The sequence below is a fragment of the Scyliorhinus torazame genome, chromosome 7 (genome assembly GCF_047496885.1).
Source record: "Scyliorhinus torazame isolate Kashiwa2021f chromosome 7, sScyTor2.1, whole genome shotgun sequence".
NCBI classification, from domain to species: Eukaryota; Metazoa; Chordata; class Chondrichthyes; order Carcharhiniformes; family Scyliorhinidae; genus Scyliorhinus; species Scyliorhinus torazame.
This window is the reverse complement of record NC_092713.1, coordinates 105151712-105173884: the sequence shown is the minus strand read 5'-3', so window position 1 is coordinate 105173884 and position 22173 is coordinate 105151712. Positions and strand designations below refer to the sequence as shown.

Genomic DNA, 22173 nt, shown 5'->3' with positions numbered 1-22173 from the left:
ACGCCGTTTTTGAGGGGGCGGAGCGTAAAAACAGATTCGCCAAATGAGATTTTGGCGTCGGCAATTGGAGAATCCCGTCCAACTCTTTCTTTGAACAATGAACAATATGGTAGGCTGCATAGTGGACGACAGTATGCTATCGTACAACCCTGCAAATTAGTAAAGGTTTGTTGCACCGTAATACATTTGAGTGGTACTTAAAACAATATTTTTCGAGGTCAACCCCACAGATAATATTTATTGGATTATTGCACCAAGTTCTCTTTGTAGCACAAGTTGTGCTACGTTTTAGCTTGCACACCCAGTGTTAAGTATGATGTTTTTTCCTGGATGAAAGATGGAACCCTGATGCTCCAAATTTTAAAAATGATAAAGAATATAAATAAAATCTGAAACCTCTTATTCGAGATTATGCCATGGACTTCAACTTCAATTGCTGAACAGACATCGCGCGACAATCGCCAGGCAGGAATGCTCCCTTCCAGTCGGAGAACACTTCAGCAGTCAAGGGCATTCAGCCTCTGATCTTCGGGTAAACGTTCTCCAAGGCAGTCTTCAGGACGCGCGACAACGCAGAATTGCAGAGCAGAAACCTATAGCCAAGTTCCGCACACATGAGTACGGCCTCAACCGGGACCTTGGATTCATGTCGCATTACATTCACCCCCACCATCTGGCCTGGGCTTGCGAAATCCTACCAACTTTCCTGCCTTGAGACAATTCACACCTCTTTAACCTGTGATTATCCCTCTGTCTGGATCTGTAAAGACTTAATTACCTGGAAAGACTCGCATTCAAAGTATCGTCTTGCATCTTTAACTTTGTCTATAACACCACTATTTCGAAACGGCAGACGAGGCGTGGACTTTTATTGTCGAGGAGAAGCTGGAGTGAGCGGGCCAGAAAAAGAACGTTTGGGACAAAAGTGGGGGGGTGAATTTGTGGGATGAAGGGGGGAAAAGGGGGAAGAGAGGACTTCCCAGGTTGTTAAACCTGCGACCCTGTAACTTCTCTCTCTTCCCCATGTCGTGGGGGAGGGGGTGAGGGAGGATGAGGAGCTGTGGGCGCCGGCCATTGAGGGCGGGGCCAAAAGGGGAAGCGCGGGCTTTGTCCCCGCGCTATGGTAACCATGGCGGGAACAGGGAAGCAGGAAGGAGGGGGCCTCGCACAGTGTGAGCCAAGGTCACGGGGGGAAGCCGAGGTCGGCCAGAGTTTGCTGACTTCTGGGAGCAACATGGGGGGTGCAATTACGCTAGCTTGGGATCTAGCGGGGGGGGGGGGGGGTTAACTGGGTTGCTGCTGCTGGGGAGAAGGGGGAGCTGGTATGGGAGGGGGGGGTCGGGGCGGGGGGGGGGCGCAGCCTGGGGGGGATACAGCTACGTGGGAACCGGGTGAGGAGCTGGATTGAAAAAGGAAATGGCTAGTCGTCAAGGGGGGGGGGTAAAGAGCCCCCCAACCCGGTTGATCACGTGGAATGTGAGAGGGCTGAACGGGCCGATTAAGAGGGCACGGGTACTCGCACACCTAAAGAAACTTAAGGCAGATGTGGTTATGCTTCAGGAGATGCATCTGAAGCTGTCAGACCAGGTTAGACTTCGCAAAGGATGGGTGGGGCAGGTGTTTCATTCGGGGCTAGATGCAAAAAACAGGGGGGTGGCCATACTAGTGGGGAAGCGGGTAATGTTTGAGGCAAAGACTATAGTGGCAGATAGTGGGGGCAGATACGTGATGGTGAGTGGCAAACTGCAAGGGGAGGCGGTGGTATTAGTGAACGTGTATGCCCCGAACTGGGATGATGCCAATTTTATGAGGCGTATGTTAGGACGAATCCCGGACCTAGAAGTGGGGAAGTTGGTAATGGGTGGAGACCTTAATACGGTGCTGGACCCAGGGCTGGACAGATCGAGGTCCAGGACCGGAAGGAGGCCGGCTGCTTAAGGATTTTATGGTGCAGATGGGAGGAGTAGATCCCTGGAGATTTAGTAGACCTAGGAGTAAGGAGTTTTCGTTTTTCTCCTATGTACACAAAGTATTTTCACGAATAGATTTTTTTGTTTTGGGAAGGGCACTGATCCCAAAGGTGACGGGGACGGAGTACACGGCTATAGCCATCTCGGATCATGCTCCATACTGGGTGGACCTGGAGATAGGGGGAGAAAAACAACAGCTTCCACCCTGGAGAATGGACATGGGATTATTGGCAGATGAGGGGGTGTGTTTAAGGGTGAGGGGGTGTATTGAAAGGTACTTGGAAATTAATGATAATGGGGAGGTACAGGTGGGAGTGGTCTGGGAGGCACTGAAGGCAGTGGTTAGAGGGGAGCTGATATCTATTAGGGCACATAAAGGAAAGCAGGAGGGTAGGGAAAGGGAGCGGTTGTGGAAAGAACTTCTAAGGGTGGACAGACAATACGCGGAGGCACCGGAGGAGGGACTATACAGGGAAAGGCAAAGGCTACATGTAGAATTTGATTTGTTGACTACGGGTAAGGCAGAGGCACAATGGAGGAAGGCACAGGGTGTTCAGTACGAATATGGGGAGAAGGCGAGTAGGCTGTTGGCCCACCAACTGAGGAAAAGGGGAGCAGCGAGGGAGATAGGGGGGGTGAGAGATGAGGAGGGAGAGATGGAGCGGGAAGCAGAGAGAGTGGAGTGTTCAAGGCATTTTATGAAAGATTATATGAAGTGCAGCCCCCGGATGGGGAGGAGAGAATGATGTGCTTTCTGGATCAGCTGGAATTTCCTAAGGTGGAGGAACAGGAGAGAGTGGGGCTGGGAGCACAGATTGAGACGGAGGAAGTAGTGAAAGGGATTGAAAGCATGCAGGCGGGGAAGGCCCCGGGACCAGATGGATTTCCAGTTGAATTCTATAAGAAATATTTGGACTTGCTGGCCCCGCTACTGATGAGAACCTTTAATGAGGCGAGGGAAAGGGGGCAGCTGCCCCCGACTATGTCAGAGGCAACGATATCGCTCCTTCTAAAGGAAAAAGACCCGCTGCAATGCGGGTCATACAGGCCCATTTCCCTCCTGAATGTGGATGCTAAGACTCTGGCCAAGGTAATGGCAATGAGGATAGAGGATTGTGTCCCGGGGGTGGTCCATGAGGACCAAACTGGGTTTGTGAAGGGGAGGCAGCTAAATACAAATATACGGAGACTGCTAGGGGTAATGATGATGCCCCCACCAGAGGGGGAAGCGGAGATAGTGGTGGCGATGGATGCCGAGAAAGCATTTGATAGAGTGGAGTGGGATTATTTGTGGGAGGTGTTGAGGAGAATTGGCTTTGGGGACGGGTATATCAGGTGGGTACAGTTGCTGTGTAGGGCCCCGATGGCGAGCGTGGTCATGAATGGACGGGGGTCTGACTATTTTCGGCTCCATAGAGGGACGAGGCAGGGATGTCCGCTGTCCCCGTTATTGTTTGCATTGGCGATTGAACCCCTGGCCATGGCACTGAGGGGTTCCAGGAAGTGGAGGGGAGTACTTAGGGGAGAGAAGAACACCGGGTATCTCTGTATGCGGATGATTTGTTGCTATATGTGGCGGACCCGGCGGAGGGGATGCCAGAGATAATGCGGACACTTGGGGAGTTTGGGGATTTTTCAGGGTATAAACTGAACATGGGGAAAAGTGAGTTATTTGTGGTGCATCTGGGGGAGCAGAGCAGAGAGATAGAGGATTTACCGTTGAGGAAGGTGACGAGGGACTTCCGGTACCTGGGGATCCAGATAGCCAAGAATTGGGGTACATTACATAGGCTTAATTTAACACGGTTGGTGGAACAGGTGGAGGAGGATTTCAAGAGATGGGACATGGTGTCCCTGTCATTGGCAGGTAGGGTGCAGGCGGTTAAAATGGTGGTCCTCCCGAGATTCCTTTTTGTATTCCAGTGCCTCCCGGTGGTGATCACGAAGGATTTTTTCAAAAGATTTGAGAAGAGCATTATGAGTTTTGTGTGGGCTGGGAAGACCCCGAGAGTGAGGCGGGGATTCTTGCAGCGTAGTAGGGGCAGGGGGGGGCTGGCACTACCGAGCCTAAGTGAGTACTACTAGGCTGCCAATGTTTCAATGGTGCGTAAGTGGATGGGAGAAGGGGAGGGAGCGGCGTGGAAGAGATTGGAGAGGGCGTCCTGCAGGGGGACTAGCCTGCAAGCAATGGTGACGGCGCCGTTGCCGTTCTCACCAAAGAAATACACCACAAGCCCGGTGGTGGTGGCTACATTGAAAATTTGGGGGCAGTGGAGACGGCATAGGGGAGGGACGGGAGCTTCGGTGCGGTCCCCGATAAGAAACAATCATAGGTTCGTTCCGGGGAGAATGGATGGGGGATTTGGAGCATGGCAAAGAGCTGGGGTAGTACAATTAAGAGATCTATTTGTAGATGGGACGTTTGCGAGTCTGGGAGAGCTGACGGAGAAATATGGGTTGCCCCAAGGGAATGCATTTCGGTATATGCAATTGAGGGCTTTTGTGAGGCAACAGGTGAGGGAATTCCCGCAGCTCCCGACGCAGGAAGTGCAGGATAGAGTGATCTCAGAGACATGGGTGGGGGACGGTAAGGTGGCGGACATATACAGGGAGATGAGGGACGAGGGGGAGATCATGGTAGATGAGCTGAAAGGAAAATGGGAAGAAGAACTGGGGGAAGGAGATTGAGGAGGGGCAGTGGGCTGATGCCCTACGTAGGGTAAACTCATCGTCCTCGTGTGCCAGACTAAGCCTGATACAATTTAAGGTGCTACACAGGGCGCATATGACTGGAGCACGGCTTAGTAAATTTTTTTGGGTAGAGGATAGGTGTGCGAGATGCTCGAGAGGCCCAGCGAATCACACCCACATGTTCTGGTCATGCCCGGCACTACAGGGGTTCTGGGTGGGGGTGGCAAAGGTGCTTTCGAAGGTGGTGGGTGTCCGGGTCAAACCAAGCTGGGGGTTGGCTATATTTGGGGTTGCAGGAGAGCCGGGAGTGCAGGAGGCGAGAGAGGCTGACGTGTTGGCCTTTGCGTCCCTTGTAGCCCGGCGCAGGATATTGTTAATGTGGAAGGAAGCCAAACCCCCGGGTGTGGAGACCTGGATAAACGATATGGCAGGGTTCATAAAGTTAGAACGGATTAAGTTCGTGTTAAGGGGTTCGGCTCAGGGGTTCACCAGGCGGTGGCAACCGTTCGTCGACTACCTCACAGAAAGATAGAGGGAATGGAAAAGAAGTAGATAACAGCAGCAACCCAGGGGGGAGGGGGGGATCGGACGGACTCTCAGGGATGTTATTGTATATGTATAGGTATTTGGTATATGTAATTGTATATTGGATTGTTGGATTGTATTTTTGGAGAGTATTTATTTTGGACAAGGCAGTTGCCATTTAGTTTTGTTTTTTGTTTATATATATTATTTATTTATTTGTTTAAAACTGGCCACGGTTATTTATATTGCTTTATTGTTGTGTAAAAGAAACACTACGTATTGTTATGTTTGGCCAAAAAACTTGAATAAAATATATTTTAAAAAAAAACTTTCGTCTATATATACATATATGTTTCTGGAACCTACCTCTTCATTCACCTGAGGAAGGAGCAGTGCTCCGAAAGATAGTGATTCGAAACAAACCTGTTGGACTTTAACCTGGTGTTGTAAGACTTCTTAATGTGCTCACCCCAGTCCAATGCTGACATCTCCACCTCATAACAAATTTTATATAGCATTTTGCGTTTAAAAGAATACCTCAATGTTACTGCAGTCAGTTATTATGCAGAAAAAAAAACTGAGTTAGGGAGGGAGTCTAAAGATATTCATCTTTTCAGGTAGCGTATTTTTGGAAAAGAATCCACAGAATAGGTTATATTGGTTTAAGCATCAACAGAATGTGGAGAGAAAGCAATATTCCTTGGTATGAACAAGGTATGAACAAATATCTGGCTGAAAAAGATTACTCAAACAAGCTGCAAAGAAGCAGAGATACAGTGAAAATAAGGATGAAAATCTTGAAATTGTTTCACCAATGCGCAGATATCCAGAGTGGTGGCTGTGCAAGATTTCCGGATTAGCTGAAGTTTGCGCAAAGTGAAGACCAGAAGACCATTGAAGAATAGTTGGTAGAATAGTTGAATGCAGGTGGCCGCCCTTTGGCCCATGAGTCTGTTATGGCTCTTTCACAGAGCAACCCAGTTAGTTCCACTCCGCTGTGTTTACCACATAATCCTTCCAATTTTCTCTCCGTCAAGTATTTATTTAATTCTCTGTGGAACAAGTTACTCTTGAATCTGCATCCACCACCCAATCAGGCAGTGCATTCCTTTTTTTTTTTTAAAACAAACTGTTTATTGAGGCATTTATGGTTTTATAACAACAAAAGATACAAATACAAATGTCAACAAAGTTCAGTGCATAACACATCCCTCCATCTCCCACTGTTCCCGCCTAAGCTAGACAAAAATATTCTAAGTCCCCCCAACCCCCTCTTACTCCCTAACCCTATTGAATGTGCTAACAGTTTTGTTTTCTCCGAAGAAGTTGATAAACGGCTGCCGCCCTCCGAATGAACCCTAACGCTGATCCTCTCATGGCGAACTTAATTTTCTCAAACCAGGAGGTGCATTCCTAACTATTTGTTCAGTAAGAAATATTTTCTTCATGTCACCTCAGATTCTTTTGCAGATCAGTTTAAATCTCTGTCCTTTGGTTATTGATCCTTCAGCCACTGGAAATAATTTATTTTTATTTACTCTATCTAAATCTTTCTTTGATTTTAAACATCTCTATTAAATCTTTTCCACCATTTTTGCTCTAATGAGAACTATTCCAGATTCTCCAATCTATCCACATCACTCTTCAAAGTGATGACGGTGTTCATGGAAATTCAGCATCAGTTGGCGGAGGTGGGGCAGTATGAAGGGGCAGATGGTAAGCTTGGTGACAGGCTGTATGTTGTGCTAAAAAAATTAGTTCAGGATTTTAAAAAACCTGCAAGATATTATTCCACCTAGTCCAGCTTGAATGGGCAGATAGGAAAGTTGTTGAGTTAAAGGCATCCAAATGCTGACCAAAAAAAGCAGTCTTTAACTTTGCTCATACTAAGCAGTAAGACATTTCAACTCAATCAGGAATTACTCTTGAACAAGCAGTCCAAAGGTAATGTCACTAATGGTCCATGTCTACACTGTTGTCCAACTACAAGATGTGCTAGAGCAAACCATCAAGGCTTCCTTGACAGCACCTTTCAAATTTATCACCTCTACCACCTAAAAGGACAAAGGCAACAGACATATAAGATGGCCACCTCCCCAAGTTCCCTATTAAGTCATACAGCTTCTTGAGTTGGAAATACATGGTCATTCCTTCATCATTGCTGAGTCAAAATCCTGCAAAACCCTCCCTAACATCACTGAGGGAGTATTTTCACAAGGACAGTAGCAGTTCAAGAAAGTCCCTCACCACTGGGGCTGGTTTAGCACAGAGCTAAATCGCTGGCTTTTAAAGCAGACCAAGGCAGGTCAGCAGCGTGAGTTCAATTCCCATACCAGCCTCCCCGAACAGGCGCCGGAATGTGGCGACTACGGTTTTTCACAGTAACTTCATTTGAAGCCCACTCAAAATAAGCGATTTTCATTCATTTCATTTCATTCACTCCTGTTTCCTCCCGCAGTCCAAAGACATGCAGGTTGGTGGATTGGCCTTGATAAATTGCCCTTAGGTTAGGTGGGGTTACTGGTTTACGGAGATAGGGTGGTGGTGTGGGCTGAAGTAGGGTGCTCTTTCCAAGGGCCGGTGCAGTCTCGATGGGCTGAATGGCCCCTTCTGTACTGTAAATTCTATGATTCTAACGTTTGCGCTTATGTCAGGATAGCCAGTTCCCTCATTACTTCAGAGTCCCGTAATCTCTCTCCGTTTATTTCTTTAAAATATTTTATCCAAGGCACTATCATATAAACAAAAGCAGAAGAACAAAACAACTTTGTAAACAACCAACACCTCTGCCTCCCCTGAACTCCTGTAGCCCACCCCTTTCTCACATCCTGCCTTCCCCATTTTAAACCCTTTTATCCCACCCCCGACCCCTCAAACTTCCTTAAAGAAATTAATAAATGGCTTCTACCTCCGGTGAACCCATCCACTGACCCCCTCAGGACCTTCTCCAGCCTCAGCAGGAATTCCGCTCACCCACACCCCTGCTTTCGGCTGCTCCAAGCCCTACCACCCGAGCAACATCTGTCTCCAGGATATCAAGGACGCAAAGGCCAAGACATCAGCCTCTCTCACCTCCTGGACTCCCTGGTCTTCCAACATCCCGAATATCATCAGCTCTGGACTTGGGCCACCTCCACCCCCAGCATCTCCAATATCATGCCCGCGGACGTCTGCCAGAACCCCGTCAACCTTGGACACGTCCAGAACATGTGGATGAGATTCTCGGGCCTCCCCGCACACACCTGTCCTCTACCCCCTCAAAAAACCTACTCATCCTTGCTACCGTCAAATGTGACCTATGCATCACTTTAAACTGGATGAGGGTCTCACACGACGAAGACGCATTCACCCTCCCGCAAGGCCTCTGCCCAGGTCTCGGCCCCCACCTCCCCTCCCAGCTCCTCTCCCACTTACGCTTTATGTCCTCCACCGGGCTCCCTCCCAATCCATCAGCTCCTTGTAGACACCAGACACCTTGTCCTCCCCTATCTCGTCCCTCGACAGCATCTTGTCTTGCAACCCCAGGGGTAGCAGCCGAGGAAACAACGGCACCTCTCTCCTCACAAAGTCTCGGACCTGCAGGTACCTAAAGCCGTTCCCCCTGGGCAACTCGTACCCTTCCTCCAGGTCCTCAAAACTTTGCAAATTTGCCCCCTATGAACAGATTGGCAAATCACTAAATCCCTGCCTGCCGCCCACCCCCAAAATGTCGCACCCAACCCCCCAGTGCAAACCTATGATTAATGCAGGTCGGTACTCACACCAAGGCATCCCCTGTCCCAAATGCTGCCTCTACTGCCCCGCATCCATCGGGCCAATACCACCACTGGGCTCACACGAGTACCTGGCCGGTGAGAATGGCAGATGCCCCGTCAGCAAAGCCCTCAAACATGTTCCCCTACACGATGCCACCTCCATCTGACCTCATGCCGACCCCTCGCCCACAACCCATTTCCTGACTATAGCAATATTTGCCACCCAGTAGTAATTTATCATGTTCGGCAGTGCCAGCACCCCCCACCCCGGCCTCTGCTCCAGGAAAGCCCACCTGACGCACAAGGTCTTCTCTGCCTACACAACTCCAGATTATCAGTGGATTGACCTTCTTAAAAAACAACTTGGGGATGAAGATTGAGAGCTTCTCGAATATGAATAGAAACCTTGGCAGGACAGTCATTGTAAGCGGGAGCACATGCCACCTCTTGTAATCCACCTACATTTGCTCCACTTGCCAGCCATGGTTCAACTTGGGCAGCTGCACCAAGCCCCACGTCACCTGGATACCCAAGTATCTAAAGCTAGCCCCTACCACCCTAAACGGCAACTCCCCTACCTGCTTTCCTGCCCTCTAGCCTCAATCGGGAACTCTCAATGGGGTGCTGTTCCCCATATTCAACATGTCTCCCGAAAACTGGCCAAATTCCTCTAAAACCCCCATGATGCCTCCGATACTGCCCAGCGGATCTGAAATATACAGCAACAGGTATCCGCAAACAATGAGACCCTATGGTCGATGCCCTCCCGCTCAATCCCTCTCCAGTCCCTCGATGCCCTAAGCGGCACTGCCAACGGCTCTATCGGCACAGCGAAGAGCAACGGGGAGAGCGGGAACCCGTCTCGACCCCCAATGCAGCCTGAAGTACCCCAAATTCAACTTGGTTAGTCTGCACACTCGTTACCGGCGCCTTATCCAGCAACAAGACCGAATCTACAAACTTCTGCCCGAACCCGATCCGCCCCAACTCCTCCAGCAGATACTCCCACTCCACCCGATCAAACGCTTTCTTTGCTCCCATTGCCACCACGACCCCCACCTTCTGCCCCTTCAAAGGCATCATGATTATATTAAACATCCTTCTCACGCCATTTGCCGTCAACTGCCTCACCTTCACAGAACAGGTTTGATCACCCCTGGGACGCAGTCCTCAATTCACGAGGGCAGCACCTTCGGCAACAGCTTGACTTCTACATTCAGAAATGATATCAGGCGGTACGACCCACACTGCTCCGGATCCTTATCCTTCTTTAATATAAGGGAGATGGAAGTCTATGACAATGCAGAGGGGAGATCACCCTTCTCCCTTGCTTCATTATACGCCCTCACCAGCAACGTCCCCAGGTCCGCCCCAAACTTTTTATAAAACTCTACCGGAAACCCATCCGGCCCCTGGGCCTACCCTGCCTGCATCATTCCCATACTATCCATCGCCTCCCTCAGCCCAATCAAGGCCCCCAGTCCCTGAACCAGCTCGTCCTCTATTGTGGGAAACTCCAGCCCGTCCATCAAACACCGCATCCCCTCCCCCCCACAGCCAGGGGCCCAGATTCGTATGGTCTTCTTTAACACACCATTCAGTCCTCCGGGTCCAACACCAGTTTATCCTCATAATCCCTCACTTTGCCAATCTCCCTCGCCGTCTCTTGCTTCCTCAACTGATAAGCCAACATTCTGCTTGCCTTCTCCCCATACTCCTATACTTCCCTTCTGGCCCTCAAGTGCAATACTGCCTTTAATGAGGACACTAGCCCAAACTCCATCTGAGCCTCCGCCTCTCCTTCAACAGCCCTGCCTCCGGCGCCTATGACCATCTCCTATCCACCTTCAAAATCTCGTCCACTAGTCTTGCCATTTCCACCCACTCAAATTTCTCCCTGTGCGCCTGAATTGAAATAAACTCGCAACTAACCACCGCCTTGAGCGCCTCCCACAACGTTTGTGCTGTGACCTCCCCTGTATCGTTTAGCTCCACGTAACCCTGAATGGCTGCTCTCACCCACTCGCACACCAGTGCAGTGTGTGGTCAGATACCACAATCACCGAATGCTACTCCCCCCACGTGCTCCATAAACTACCGCAGCTCCTTTGCCACTGCTGACATCCTCAACAACTTGGAATGCGACCGGGTTACTGACAAGGTTGCGGTGACTGTGGCGCAGTTGGAAAAGGAGTGATGACATCAGAGGATGGGCCAGGCTGTAAACCTCATCTGCCAAAAATTCAACATCCAGCCTCCTTTGCGGGCACTGCACTCCCCCGGGCCACGCGTAAATCTACCCAGTGAAGTGTGGTGTCAGATACCACAATCGCCGAATACTCTTGAGTCAATGCCGCCCCCCCACCCCTGTTGACTATTTTGTGGGGGGGGGGGGGGGGGGGGGGGAGAAGAGATTTTAATATGGTTATAGAGCCAAGCTTGGACCGGTCGAGCCAGAGATCGGCAGTGGCGAAGGAGCTGAAGGGGTTTATGGAGTGTATGGGGGGAGTGGACCGGGTGTACTCCTGGATTGAATTTTTTGTGGTGGATAAGGCGTTGCTGGCAGGGGTGGTCGACTCAGAGTACTCCGTGATTGTGCTTTCCAACCACACGCCGCATTGGGTGAATTAGCGAGTGGACCGGCTTTGGGGAAGAGTGATTAAGAGAGCGAGAGAGAGAGAGAGGGAGAGAGAGAGAGAGAGAGAGAGAGAGAGAGAGAGAGAGAGAGAGAGAGAGAGAGAGAGAGAGAGAGAGAGAGAGAGAGAGAGAGAGAGAGAGAGAGAGAGAGGATACGGTGGTTCCTGTACGGGCTGTAGTTTCCCAGGGTGCACAAGGAGCTGGTGCAGGGTTTGGTGGCCCCTATCAGGTTGAGGGAGGTGATGAAGAGTATGGGGTCGATGCAGGCAGGGAAGCGTAGAGGGATTGGAACAGGGTGCACAACGAGCTGGTGCAGGGTTTGGTGGCCCCTATCAGGTTGAGGGAGGTGATGAAGAGTATGGGGGCGATGCAGGCAGGGAAGCGTAGAGGGATTGGAAAGGGATTTTCCAGGCGGGCGCCGAGCACAGGGTTTCGCAGTACGCAGATGACCTGGCATTTCATATTTCGGACTGGGTGGCATTGGAAGCTTTATGGGGATTTTGGAGGACTTTGGTCGGGTCTCCGGGTACAAGTTGAACATGGGAAAGAGCGAGATGTTCCCGATTGAGACAAAGGGCAGGAGAAGAGGTTAGGGGAGTTGTCGTTTAAGGTAGTGGGGGCAAGTTTTAGATACCTGGGCATTCATGTGACGCGAGGTCGGGCGCAGCTGCACAAGCTGAACTTGACATGGTTGGTGGAGCAGATGTAGGGTGAATTTAAGAGGTGGGATGTGCTGCCATTGTCGTTGGCGGGATGGGTGCAGACAGTAAAGATGATGGTGCTGTCAAGGTTCCTGTTCATATTTCAGAACCTCACTATCTTTGACTCAAAGTTGTTCCTTAACGCGCTAATCTCTGGGTTTGTGTGGGCGGGGAAGACCCCGCGGGTGAAAAGGCTTTTTTGAAGCTGGGTCGAGGAGAGTTGGCATTGCAGAATGTAATTAACTACTACTGGGCGGCGAACATCACACCATTGTTAGGAAATGGGTAGTGGGGGAGAGTCAGCATGAGGGCTGATGGAGGCGCTTCTTGTAGGGGAATAACCTGGAGGGCATTGTAAACAGCGCCTCTGCCGTTCTCCCTGGCCAGGGAGTCCTCAAGGGTATGGGGGCAGTGGAGGCAGCATTTGGGACTGGAGGGTGCCTCTGTGTGGGCACCGATCTGTGATAATCATAGGTTTTCACCAGGGCGGGGCTGGATGCGAGGTTTCGAGGGTGGCAGCAGGCAGGGATTGAGCAATTTGGGGACCATTTTGTCGGGAGCAGTTTTGGGAAATTAGAGGACCTGGAGGAAGAGTATGAGCTGCCCAGGGGGAAATGGTTACAGGTACTTGCAGGTTCGGGATTTTGTGAAGAGAGAGGTACCGTCCTTTCCCAGGTTGCTACCCTTGGGGTTGCAAGACAAGGTGCTGTCGAAGGGGGAGAGAGGGGAGGGGGAAGTTTCCGAAGTCTACAAGGAGCTGATGGATTGGGAGGGGGCTCCGGTGGGGGATATAAAGTGGAAGTGGGAGGAGCTGGATGGGGAGGTGGAGACCGGGACGTGGGAGGAGGCCCTGCGGAGGGTGAATGCTTCTTCGTCGTGTGCGAGACTAAGACTTATTCAGTTTAAAGTAATTCGTAGGGGACATATGGCAGCTGCATGGATAAGTAGATTTTTTGAGGGAGTAGAGGATCGGTATGGGCGGTGCACAGGGAGGCCCGTGAACCATGTTCATATGTTTTGGGCATGTCCAAAGCTAAAGGGTTTCTACCAAGAGTTTGCGGACATACTGTCCGAGGTGCTGGAGCTGAAGGTGGCCCCAAGACCAGAGGTAGTGATATTTGGGGTGTTGGAAGATCTGGGAGTCCGGGGGTGAGAGAAGCCGGTGTCTTGGCCTTTGCCTCCCTGATAGCCCGGAGACGGATCTTACTTGGATGGAGGGACTCGAAGCCGCCGAAAGCTGGGGTGTCGGTTATCCAACTGGCAGAATTCCTGAAGCTGGAGAAGGTCAAGTTCATTCTGAGGGAATTGGTTGATGGGTTTGGTCAGAGGTGGAAGCTGTTCATTGACTTCTTTAAAGAGGACTCAGGAGTTAGCAAAAGGTAGGGGGGGGGGACCCTCAGGAGGTCAAGTTGGATCATCCACTTGTCATTTCTGACTCAAGATGTTTGCAAATGCTTCAGCCTTATCTTTTGCACTGATGTGATGGGCTCCCTCATCATTTGAGGAGGGAGACATTTGTGGAGCCTCCTCCTCCTAGTTTAATTGTCCACCACCATTCACGACTGGATGTGGCAAAAAATTAACAGATGTGTATAGATTTGAATTATCAGAAAAGAAATACTCTGTTTGATTACATACATACATAGATACATAGAAGATGGGAGAAGTAGGAGGCCTTTTGGCCCTTCGAGCCTGCTCCGCCATTTATTACGATCATGGCTGATCATCCAACTCAATAGCCTAATCCTGCTTTCTCCCCATAACCTTTGATTCACCCAAAGTAATATATCTAGCCGCCTCTTGAATATATTCAATGTTTTAGCATCAATTACTTCCTGTGGTAATGAATTCCACAGGCTCACCACTCTTTGGGTGAAGAAATGTCTCCTCATCTCTGCCGGAATGGTTTACCCTGAATCCTCAGGCCGTGACCCCCTGGTTCTGGACACACCCACCATCAGGAACATCTTCCCTACACCTACCCTGTCTAGTCTTGTTAGAATTTTATAAGTCTCCATGAGATCCCCCCTCATTCTTCAGATCTCCAGCGAGAACAATCTTAATCTAGTCAATCTCTCCTCATATGACAGTCGCGCCATCCCTGGAATCAGTCTGTTAGCCTTTGCTGCACTCCCTCGAGGGCAAGAACATCCTTCCTCAGAAAAGGAGACTAAAACTGCACACAATATTTTAGGTGTGGCCTCACCAAGGCCCTGTATAACTGCAACAACATATCCCTGCCCCTGTACTCGAAACCTCTCGCAATGAAGGCCAACATACCATTAGCCTTCTTTACCGCCTGCTGCACCTGCATGCTTACCTTCAGCAACTGGTCCACAAGGACACCCAGGTCCCGCTGCACACTCCCCTCTCCCAATTTACAACCGTTCAGGTAGTAATCTGCCTTCCTGTTTTTGCTTACAAAGTGAATAAGCTCACACTTATCCAAATTATACTGCATCTGCCATTGATTCCAATTAAGCAAGGAACACTGCTGTCAGGGAACTTTAATACTAACATTGGTATGGTATTTGTTGTGACAGTAAAGCCGATGTAGAAAATGGTAAAATATAAGAAGCAAATAAACCTGCTTGAAGAAAAATAGACTCAAGGAATACAGGAATTATTAGATCAAAAAAAAGACATCTAGTTCGCCATCTTCTACGGTAAGTCCTCACTTAACGTTTTTTCACTTTAACATTGTTAAAGTAATGTCAGTATATCCATTAACAAAACCAGCTTCACTTTAACGTTGTTTACTACAGACTTCCTCTTCTGTGGCCTATCTGCTCACATTACTTTTCCTCCAGTACTCCCACCCTTGCCTTGAGTCCCTCTTCCTCCCACTCTAGGCCTTGCCTCTCGATCACCTTGCTGACTTCCAGCTTTTAATTGCCCCTCCCCCATCTTGCCATTCCCAGTCTTAATTGCTTCGACCCCCGGCTTGTCTCCTGGTCTTGTCTCTCCCCCACTTCGCCGACTACCTGTTTTAACTGCCTATCCCCCACCACCCATTGCCGACCTCCCCATCATTTGCCTCCCAGCCTCTGTTCTTCCCCAAGTCCTTGGGTCCTGTTCTTCAGTGGATCCCAACTCCAGCTACTGCTCCACTCCTGAACTCACACCAATTCCTGGGCTCCATCTAGTGGTAGGAGTAATTCAGTGCTGGTAGTTTAGCTGCTAACTGTACCAACCAACGCCTGCCACTAGATAGAGCCTAGTCAATCTACAAGTACAGTGTACTGAAGTGAAATGAAATGAAATGAAAATCGCTTATTGTCACAAGTAGGCTTCAAATGAAGTTACTGTGAAAAGCTCCTAGTCGCCAGATTCCGGTACTGTAATGGAATTGTTTTTAAAAGAATTTAATTTAGATATTGTATTTCCTTTATATTTAGTGATGTATTTTATTTTGCAAGTTATTTCAGCTAGAAATGCACAGTGCTGCACATGTATTTCAACTTCTCCATTGGTTTTTCTGGGCGAGAAACATCTTAAGGAACCCAACTCTGGCTTTAACATTGATTCCTATGGGAACCTATGAGGCACTTAAAGTTTTTTCACTTAAATTCATGATTTTCAGGACTGCAACCACAACTTTAAGTAAAGACTTACTGTATCCTGATAATTGCAATGATAATGGGAGTAGTTGACTAAAAACAACTATCCATCTCTACAATTTAATCTCCAACAGACCCATACACACACCATGGAAGAGCTGAGTGGTGGAGATCTTTGGGAACCATTGGTCCAAAGTCACCTGTTTTTTTCCCAAGCTTGAACATTAATCACACATCAAATTACCCATATACCGCATAAATGTATTCATGTTCTACATTTGACTGGCTATTTATGCTAATAAACAGCTGCAAGAAAACAAGAATTGCCTTCTATGTAACTATTGGCTATTTATCTAATTTATTTTAATTTAAATATAATGAAAAAATAGATAATAAACTCAAAACCTTTCCATTAGGTGGTGGGTTACAATTCAAATCTTATCTAGGCACAGGTCAATAATAATAATCTTTAATAATAATCTTTAAAGGGTGACACGTGGTACAGTGGTTAGCACTGCTGTCTCACGGCGCTGAGGACCTGGGTTCGAATCCCGGCACTGGGTCACTGTCTGTGTGGAGTTTGCACATTCTCCCCGTGTCTGCGTGGTTTTCACCCCCACAACCCAAAGATGTGCAGATTAGGTGGATTGGCCATGCAAAATTGCCCCTTAATTGAAAAAAAAACTAATTGGGTACTTTAAATTTATTTAAATTTTTTTAAAAAAAATCTTTATTAGTGTCACAAGTAGGCTTACATTAACGCTGCAATGAAGTTACTGTGAAAAGCCCCTAGTCGCCACATTCCGGCGCCTGTTCGGGTACACGGAGGGAGAATTCAGAATGTCCATATCACCTAACAGCAAGTCTTTCGGGACATGTGGGACGAAACCGAAGCACCCGGAGGATATCCACGCAGACATGGGGAGAGCGTGCAGACTCCGCACAGTGACCCAATCCGGGAATCGAACCTGGGTCCCTGGAATTGTGAAGCAACAGTGTGCTACCGTGCAGCCTTATCAGTATGCCCTGCCTTTTTATATCCTAAAGTGATTATCATTGTCACTTGTCTCTTTTTTTTGTTTTTTCTGCTCTACCGTTTCACAATTTATGACATATTCCTTGGTTCCCAGCAGCATTCAGTTGCTTTCTTTTAGTACCTACTGCTAATTATGTTATTTCTTAGTTTCACAAATGTAGATATAAACATCACACATTATAATCTACCCAGCAGAAACAGAAACAGGGGAATGCATAATAAGGGACAAAGAAATGGCTGAGCAATTAAATACATACTTTGGTTCTGTCTTCACAAATGAGGACACAAATCAGATCCCAGAAATGTTGGAGAAAGGTTTAGTGAGAGGGAAGAACTGAGGGAGATCAACATTAGTAGAGAAATGGTGCTGGGAAAACTGATGGGATTGAAGGCAGATAAATCCCCAGGGCCTGAGAATCTGCATCCCAGAGTGCTTAAGGAGATGGCTCTGGAAATAGTGGATGCATTGGTGGTCATCTTCCGGGATTCTATAGACTCTGGAACTGTCCCTGCAGATTGGAGGGTAGCTCACGTCACTCCGATATTCAAAAAAGAAGGTAGAGAGGAAGCAGGGAATTATAGACCAGTAAGCCTAACATCGGTAGTGGGGAAAATGCTTGAATCCATTATCAAGGACTTTATAGCGGAACATTTAGAAAGCAGTGGCAGAATTAGTCAGAGTCAGCATGGTTTTATGAAGGGAAAATCATGCTCGACAAATCTGTTGGAATTCTTTGAAGGGGTAACCAGTACAGTCGACAAGGGGGAGCCAGTCAATGTGGTATATTTGGACTTTCAGAAGGTGTTTGACAAAGTCCCGCATAAGAGATTATTGTGCAAAATTAAAGCGCATGGGATTGGGGGAAATGTATTGAGGTGGATAGAAAACTGTTTGGCAGAGAGGAAACAAAGAGGAGGGATTAATGAGTCCTTTTCAAATTGGCAGGCAGCAACCAGTGGGGTACCACAGGGATCGGTGCTGGGACCCCAGCTATTCACAATATATATTAATGATTTGGATGAGGGAACAAAATGTAACATCTCAAAGTTTGCAGATGATACCAAATTAGGTGGGAGGGTGAATTGTGACGAGGATGCAGACGAGGATGCAGGGATCCTACAGCAAGATCTGGACAGGTTGGGCGAGTGGGCAAACCAATGGCAGATGCAGTATAATTTGGATAAGTGTGAGCTTATTCATTTCGGAAGCAAAAACAGGAAAGCAGATCACTACCTGAATGGTTGTAAATTGGGAGAGGGGAGTGTGCAGCGGGACCTGGGTGTCCTTGTGCACCATTCACTGAAGATAAGCATGCAGGTGCAGCAGGCGGTAAAGAAGGCTAATGGTATGTTGGCCTTCATTGCAAGAGGTTTCGAGTACAGAAGCAGGGATGTGTTGCTGCAATTGTACAGTGCCTTGGTGAGGCCACACTTTGAGTATTGTGTGCAGTTTTAGTCTCCTTCTCTGAGGAAGGATGTTGTTGCTCTCGAGGGAGTGCAGTGAAGGTTTATCAGACTGATTCCAGGGATGGTGGGACTGTCATATGAGGAAAGATTGACTAGGTTGGGATTGATCTCGCTGGGGTTCAGAAGAATGAGGGGGGATCTCAAAGAGACTTATAAAATTCTAACAGGACTAGACAGGGTAGATGTTACCAATGATAGGTGTGTCCAGAACCAGGGGTCACAGCCTGAGGATTCAGGGTAAACCATTTCAAGGCAGAGATAAGGTGACATTTCTTCACACAAATGGAATTCATTACCACAGGAAGTAGTTGATGCCAAAACTTTGAATATATTCAAGAGGCGGCTGGATATAGCACTTGGGGAGAATGGGATCAAAGACTATGGGGAGAAAGCAGGATTAGGCTATTGAGTTGGATGATCAGCCATGATCGTGATGAATGGCGGAGCAGGCTCAAAGGGCCAAAAGGCCTCCTCCTGCTCCTATCTTCTATGTATCTATGTATCATTCACTCTTGTTAAAACCAATATTGCTGTTAAAAACATTGTTCTGTTCTGCCTCCCTATCTCGTTATACTCCAACTATTTAACTCTGTGAAGTATCTAAATGCTGCCTTGATTGCCTGCCTGTCTGCTGTGAACGTCTAAGTTTCTGAACCAGGCCAAGTTCACTATTTATGTCAATGTATGTCTGCGATTTTATGTTAATATCTATAACGCCTGCACATTTAAAAAAAAAATTAAATTTAGAGTACCCAATTCCTTTTTTCTAATTCAGGGGCAATTTAGCGTGGCCAATCTACCTACCTTGCACATCTTTGGGTTTGTGGGGGTGAGACCCACGCAGACACGGGGAGAATGTACAAACTCCACATGGACAGTGACCCGTGGCTGAGATTGAACCCGGGTCCTCGGCACCGCGAGGCAGCAGTGCTAACCACTGCGCGAACGTGTCGCCCAATGCCTACACATGACATTAAAATCAAATGACATATTAATATCAAGAAAAGACTAAACCTTGGTCATTTTTGCTGGAAATAATCCATCTCTGTGGTATATAGAAGACACCAAAAAGAAGAATTTTACAACATATGTCGCTAATATGCAAGTATTTTTTATATATCCAGGCAATACTGGAGTTACCCTCCATCTATATCCTGCAATATTCAAAGCACATGTAAGCGTTCAAAATAGCAAAACAAAATGATTAAGGCTTTATACTCACTTTTCGAAAAATATCATGAGCTTCCTCCTTTGTCATTTTTGAAGGTCTGATAAGAAACACCCCCAGTACCAATATCCCGCCTGGCAACATTCTGGCAACCTGGTACGCATGGGAAATATACATTTATTAAAACTCATTCTATAATACACAGCTTTATCATTTAATCAAAGTATGCAAATAAAAATAAAAGACAAAATCCTGAATACAATGAGGGTCCCATATAATAATTTGAACCAGAATGAAATTTGTTGCGTAATCCAAAATATAGCTCATTGTCCGCCTTGGGAGTTTTGTTAAAATGGTTAAACTGTAGCAGTCCTGAGATTCAATGGAGAAGAAAAAGACAGAAAGACAGAGGGGATGAAACGAGGATAAGGGAAATAAGGTTGAGGGAAGAAAAACAGCAGAGATTAGAAGCAGAAGCCAATGATTCGAGACAAAATGAATCATTGTGAGAGACAGGTAAGAACACAAGCATAGAATCCAAATTACAGTAACACTGCAGACGATTAATTTGTTGTGTATTAAATTTGGTACTTAGGGTACATGTTTGCCTGAAAATTCATTAGCTACTTGCAGCACCTATTACGTTTGTGGGTGGTGCTTCAACATTAAAGGTATCATTTTCCTTGGCAAAACCTGTGATAGCTGCTTTATTTTATAGTAAGAATACATCAGCATTTAGCAATCTGAACACCTAGTTCCTCCTCACTAAAAGTTCAAATGCATTCTGAAAAATGTTTCACTATTTTTTCTACATCCGGAGCTTCTAATGTCAGGAAATTGAAATCAACATATTTGCAATATTATTAAATTCAGCCATTGACCTGTCTTTTAATGCCTTAAAGCATTCAGTTGAAGGCCTCAGCCTCTCCAAAAAGCCTTAGCTTGAACTTGTTATTTTTGACCAAAGACGTGACTGTGAGCTGCATTTGTATTATGCAGTGCCTAACTTCCCAAGATACATCATTATATTTCAGTCAAAAAACTCTAGCAGTTTCTGCTTAAATATTCCTTCAGAATGATGTGAAGGAAACTAGGGAACAAATTTTAAAATCTTTGTTCAGGTAAAAATTACAATTTTTAAATTAAACAGAAAACTTTTGCATGTGTGTCACGCGAGCAGAGTCGTAAAGTATTCCCAACATTTCTCAAAACCGATCCCGTCTGGAACACAGGGACAGGAGTTGGACATCTCAATCCTGTTTTGTCTTTAATCATATCGTGGCTGATCACTGATATATAAATTGTTGAATCAAACAATCCATTATAGGCAAATTAATTAATAAAGAATGAATAAATGAGTCTGGGAAGTTAGGCTTTATTTTTACATTGGATGGGTTAATGGATTTCTCCATTGCTGACGTCTCGCCTGTGATGTTCTTGCGGCGGGCTGGGCGGAAGAATCCAGCCCCTTGTCTCCCGTCTCTGGATCAAATGCAATTGCATCTTGCGCGGCGTTGCCACATTTTATTTTGCTTAATTAAACACACAACACATATCATAAAGATAATCAGTGGGCACTGTACAGATTTGCATCTTAAAAACGGAAAGCTGGCGGAAGGGGTTGCTTTTTCGCGAGCTCTGGCTCTGCTCATCTTTTAATCCATCTTTTCATCCTTGTTTTTCTTTTCTTGGCTTATGTATGTGGTAGCTAGAAGGGGTTGGGATGGCACTGTTGCATTTGAGCAGACTCCCCGACGGTGCGGTGTGCATCAACGGATGATGGCAGCCAACAAAGATGCTGTTCTGGCTGGAAATCTCAGCTCTGAGGTATAGTTTCCAAGGCCCAATCCCAAGAGTTCCAGGGTGTTTTTATGGAGACATTAGAAATGCACAAGGAGGTTCTTGTAATAGAGACCTGTCTCAGGTGGGAGCCTGCCTCCATATGATAGAGTTCCTGCTGCATGGCCTGTCGTCCATCCTGAAGGGGTCGGGGGAGTGAGCAGGAGTGCTGTTGAGCCCGGTCCCCAAGGTGAAGCAGCAGAAAAGTTCCCAGCTGAATTTGAGAATTGGGTGCAATGTTTCGGGAATCTCGATCTGGAAGCTGGACAACTTAAATTTGATGGAACACATCTAATTCGGTCTCCGAGGCCTGGGGTTGGTGTGGCCTTCCAACCACTGGTCCTATCTTGTCCTATTCCAGATGTCAGTCATGAGGGGTTGGAAGCGGCTGAAGCGCCCGGAGCCTAGGTTGTTGAGCACCTAGGTTGTAGTGAGACCACATGATGGAAGTAATCAAATCAGAAAATACTGGAAAATCTCGGCAAGTCTGATAGCTTCTACGGAGAGAGAACAGAGTTAACATTTCAAGCATGGATGACTCTTCGTCAGAGCTTTGTGGAAATAATGGTGTGTCGTGCTTCGATCTTTGGAATTCTTGACAGATCCTGAAGAGTGCTTGCTGATCTTGATCCTGCCTCATCCTTGATTTTAACTTTCTTCGTGCGCCAGTAAAGATGTCTTTATCCTGAGGACTGCCTTACATTTCTGCATCTTGGTTATTATCCTGGACTTTGCTCCCTGTTGACCACGTTGTTGTCTGTTCGATGTTGTCAATATTTTCCGTTTACAGGGAAGTGAATAATGTGGGTATGATGACCTGTACC

The 22173-nt window shown here is 47.3% G+C and overlaps 1 protein-coding gene across 6 annotated transcripts in view; it reads right to left on the bottom strand.

The window, feature by feature from the left end:
* odr4 (odr-4 GPCR localization factor homolog) overlaps positions 1–22173 on the bottom strand; it is a 181699-nt gene that overhangs the window by 126936 nt on the left and 32590 nt on the right. For all 6 annotated transcript variants that reach the window (XM_072511214.1, XM_072511213.1, XM_072511217.1 and 3 more), the window contains one exon: positions 19565–19663. In XM_072511214.1, coding sequence (XP_072367315.1) covers positions 19565–19663 — 99 coding nt within the window. The remainder of the gene's footprint in view (positions 1–19564; positions 19664–22173) is intronic.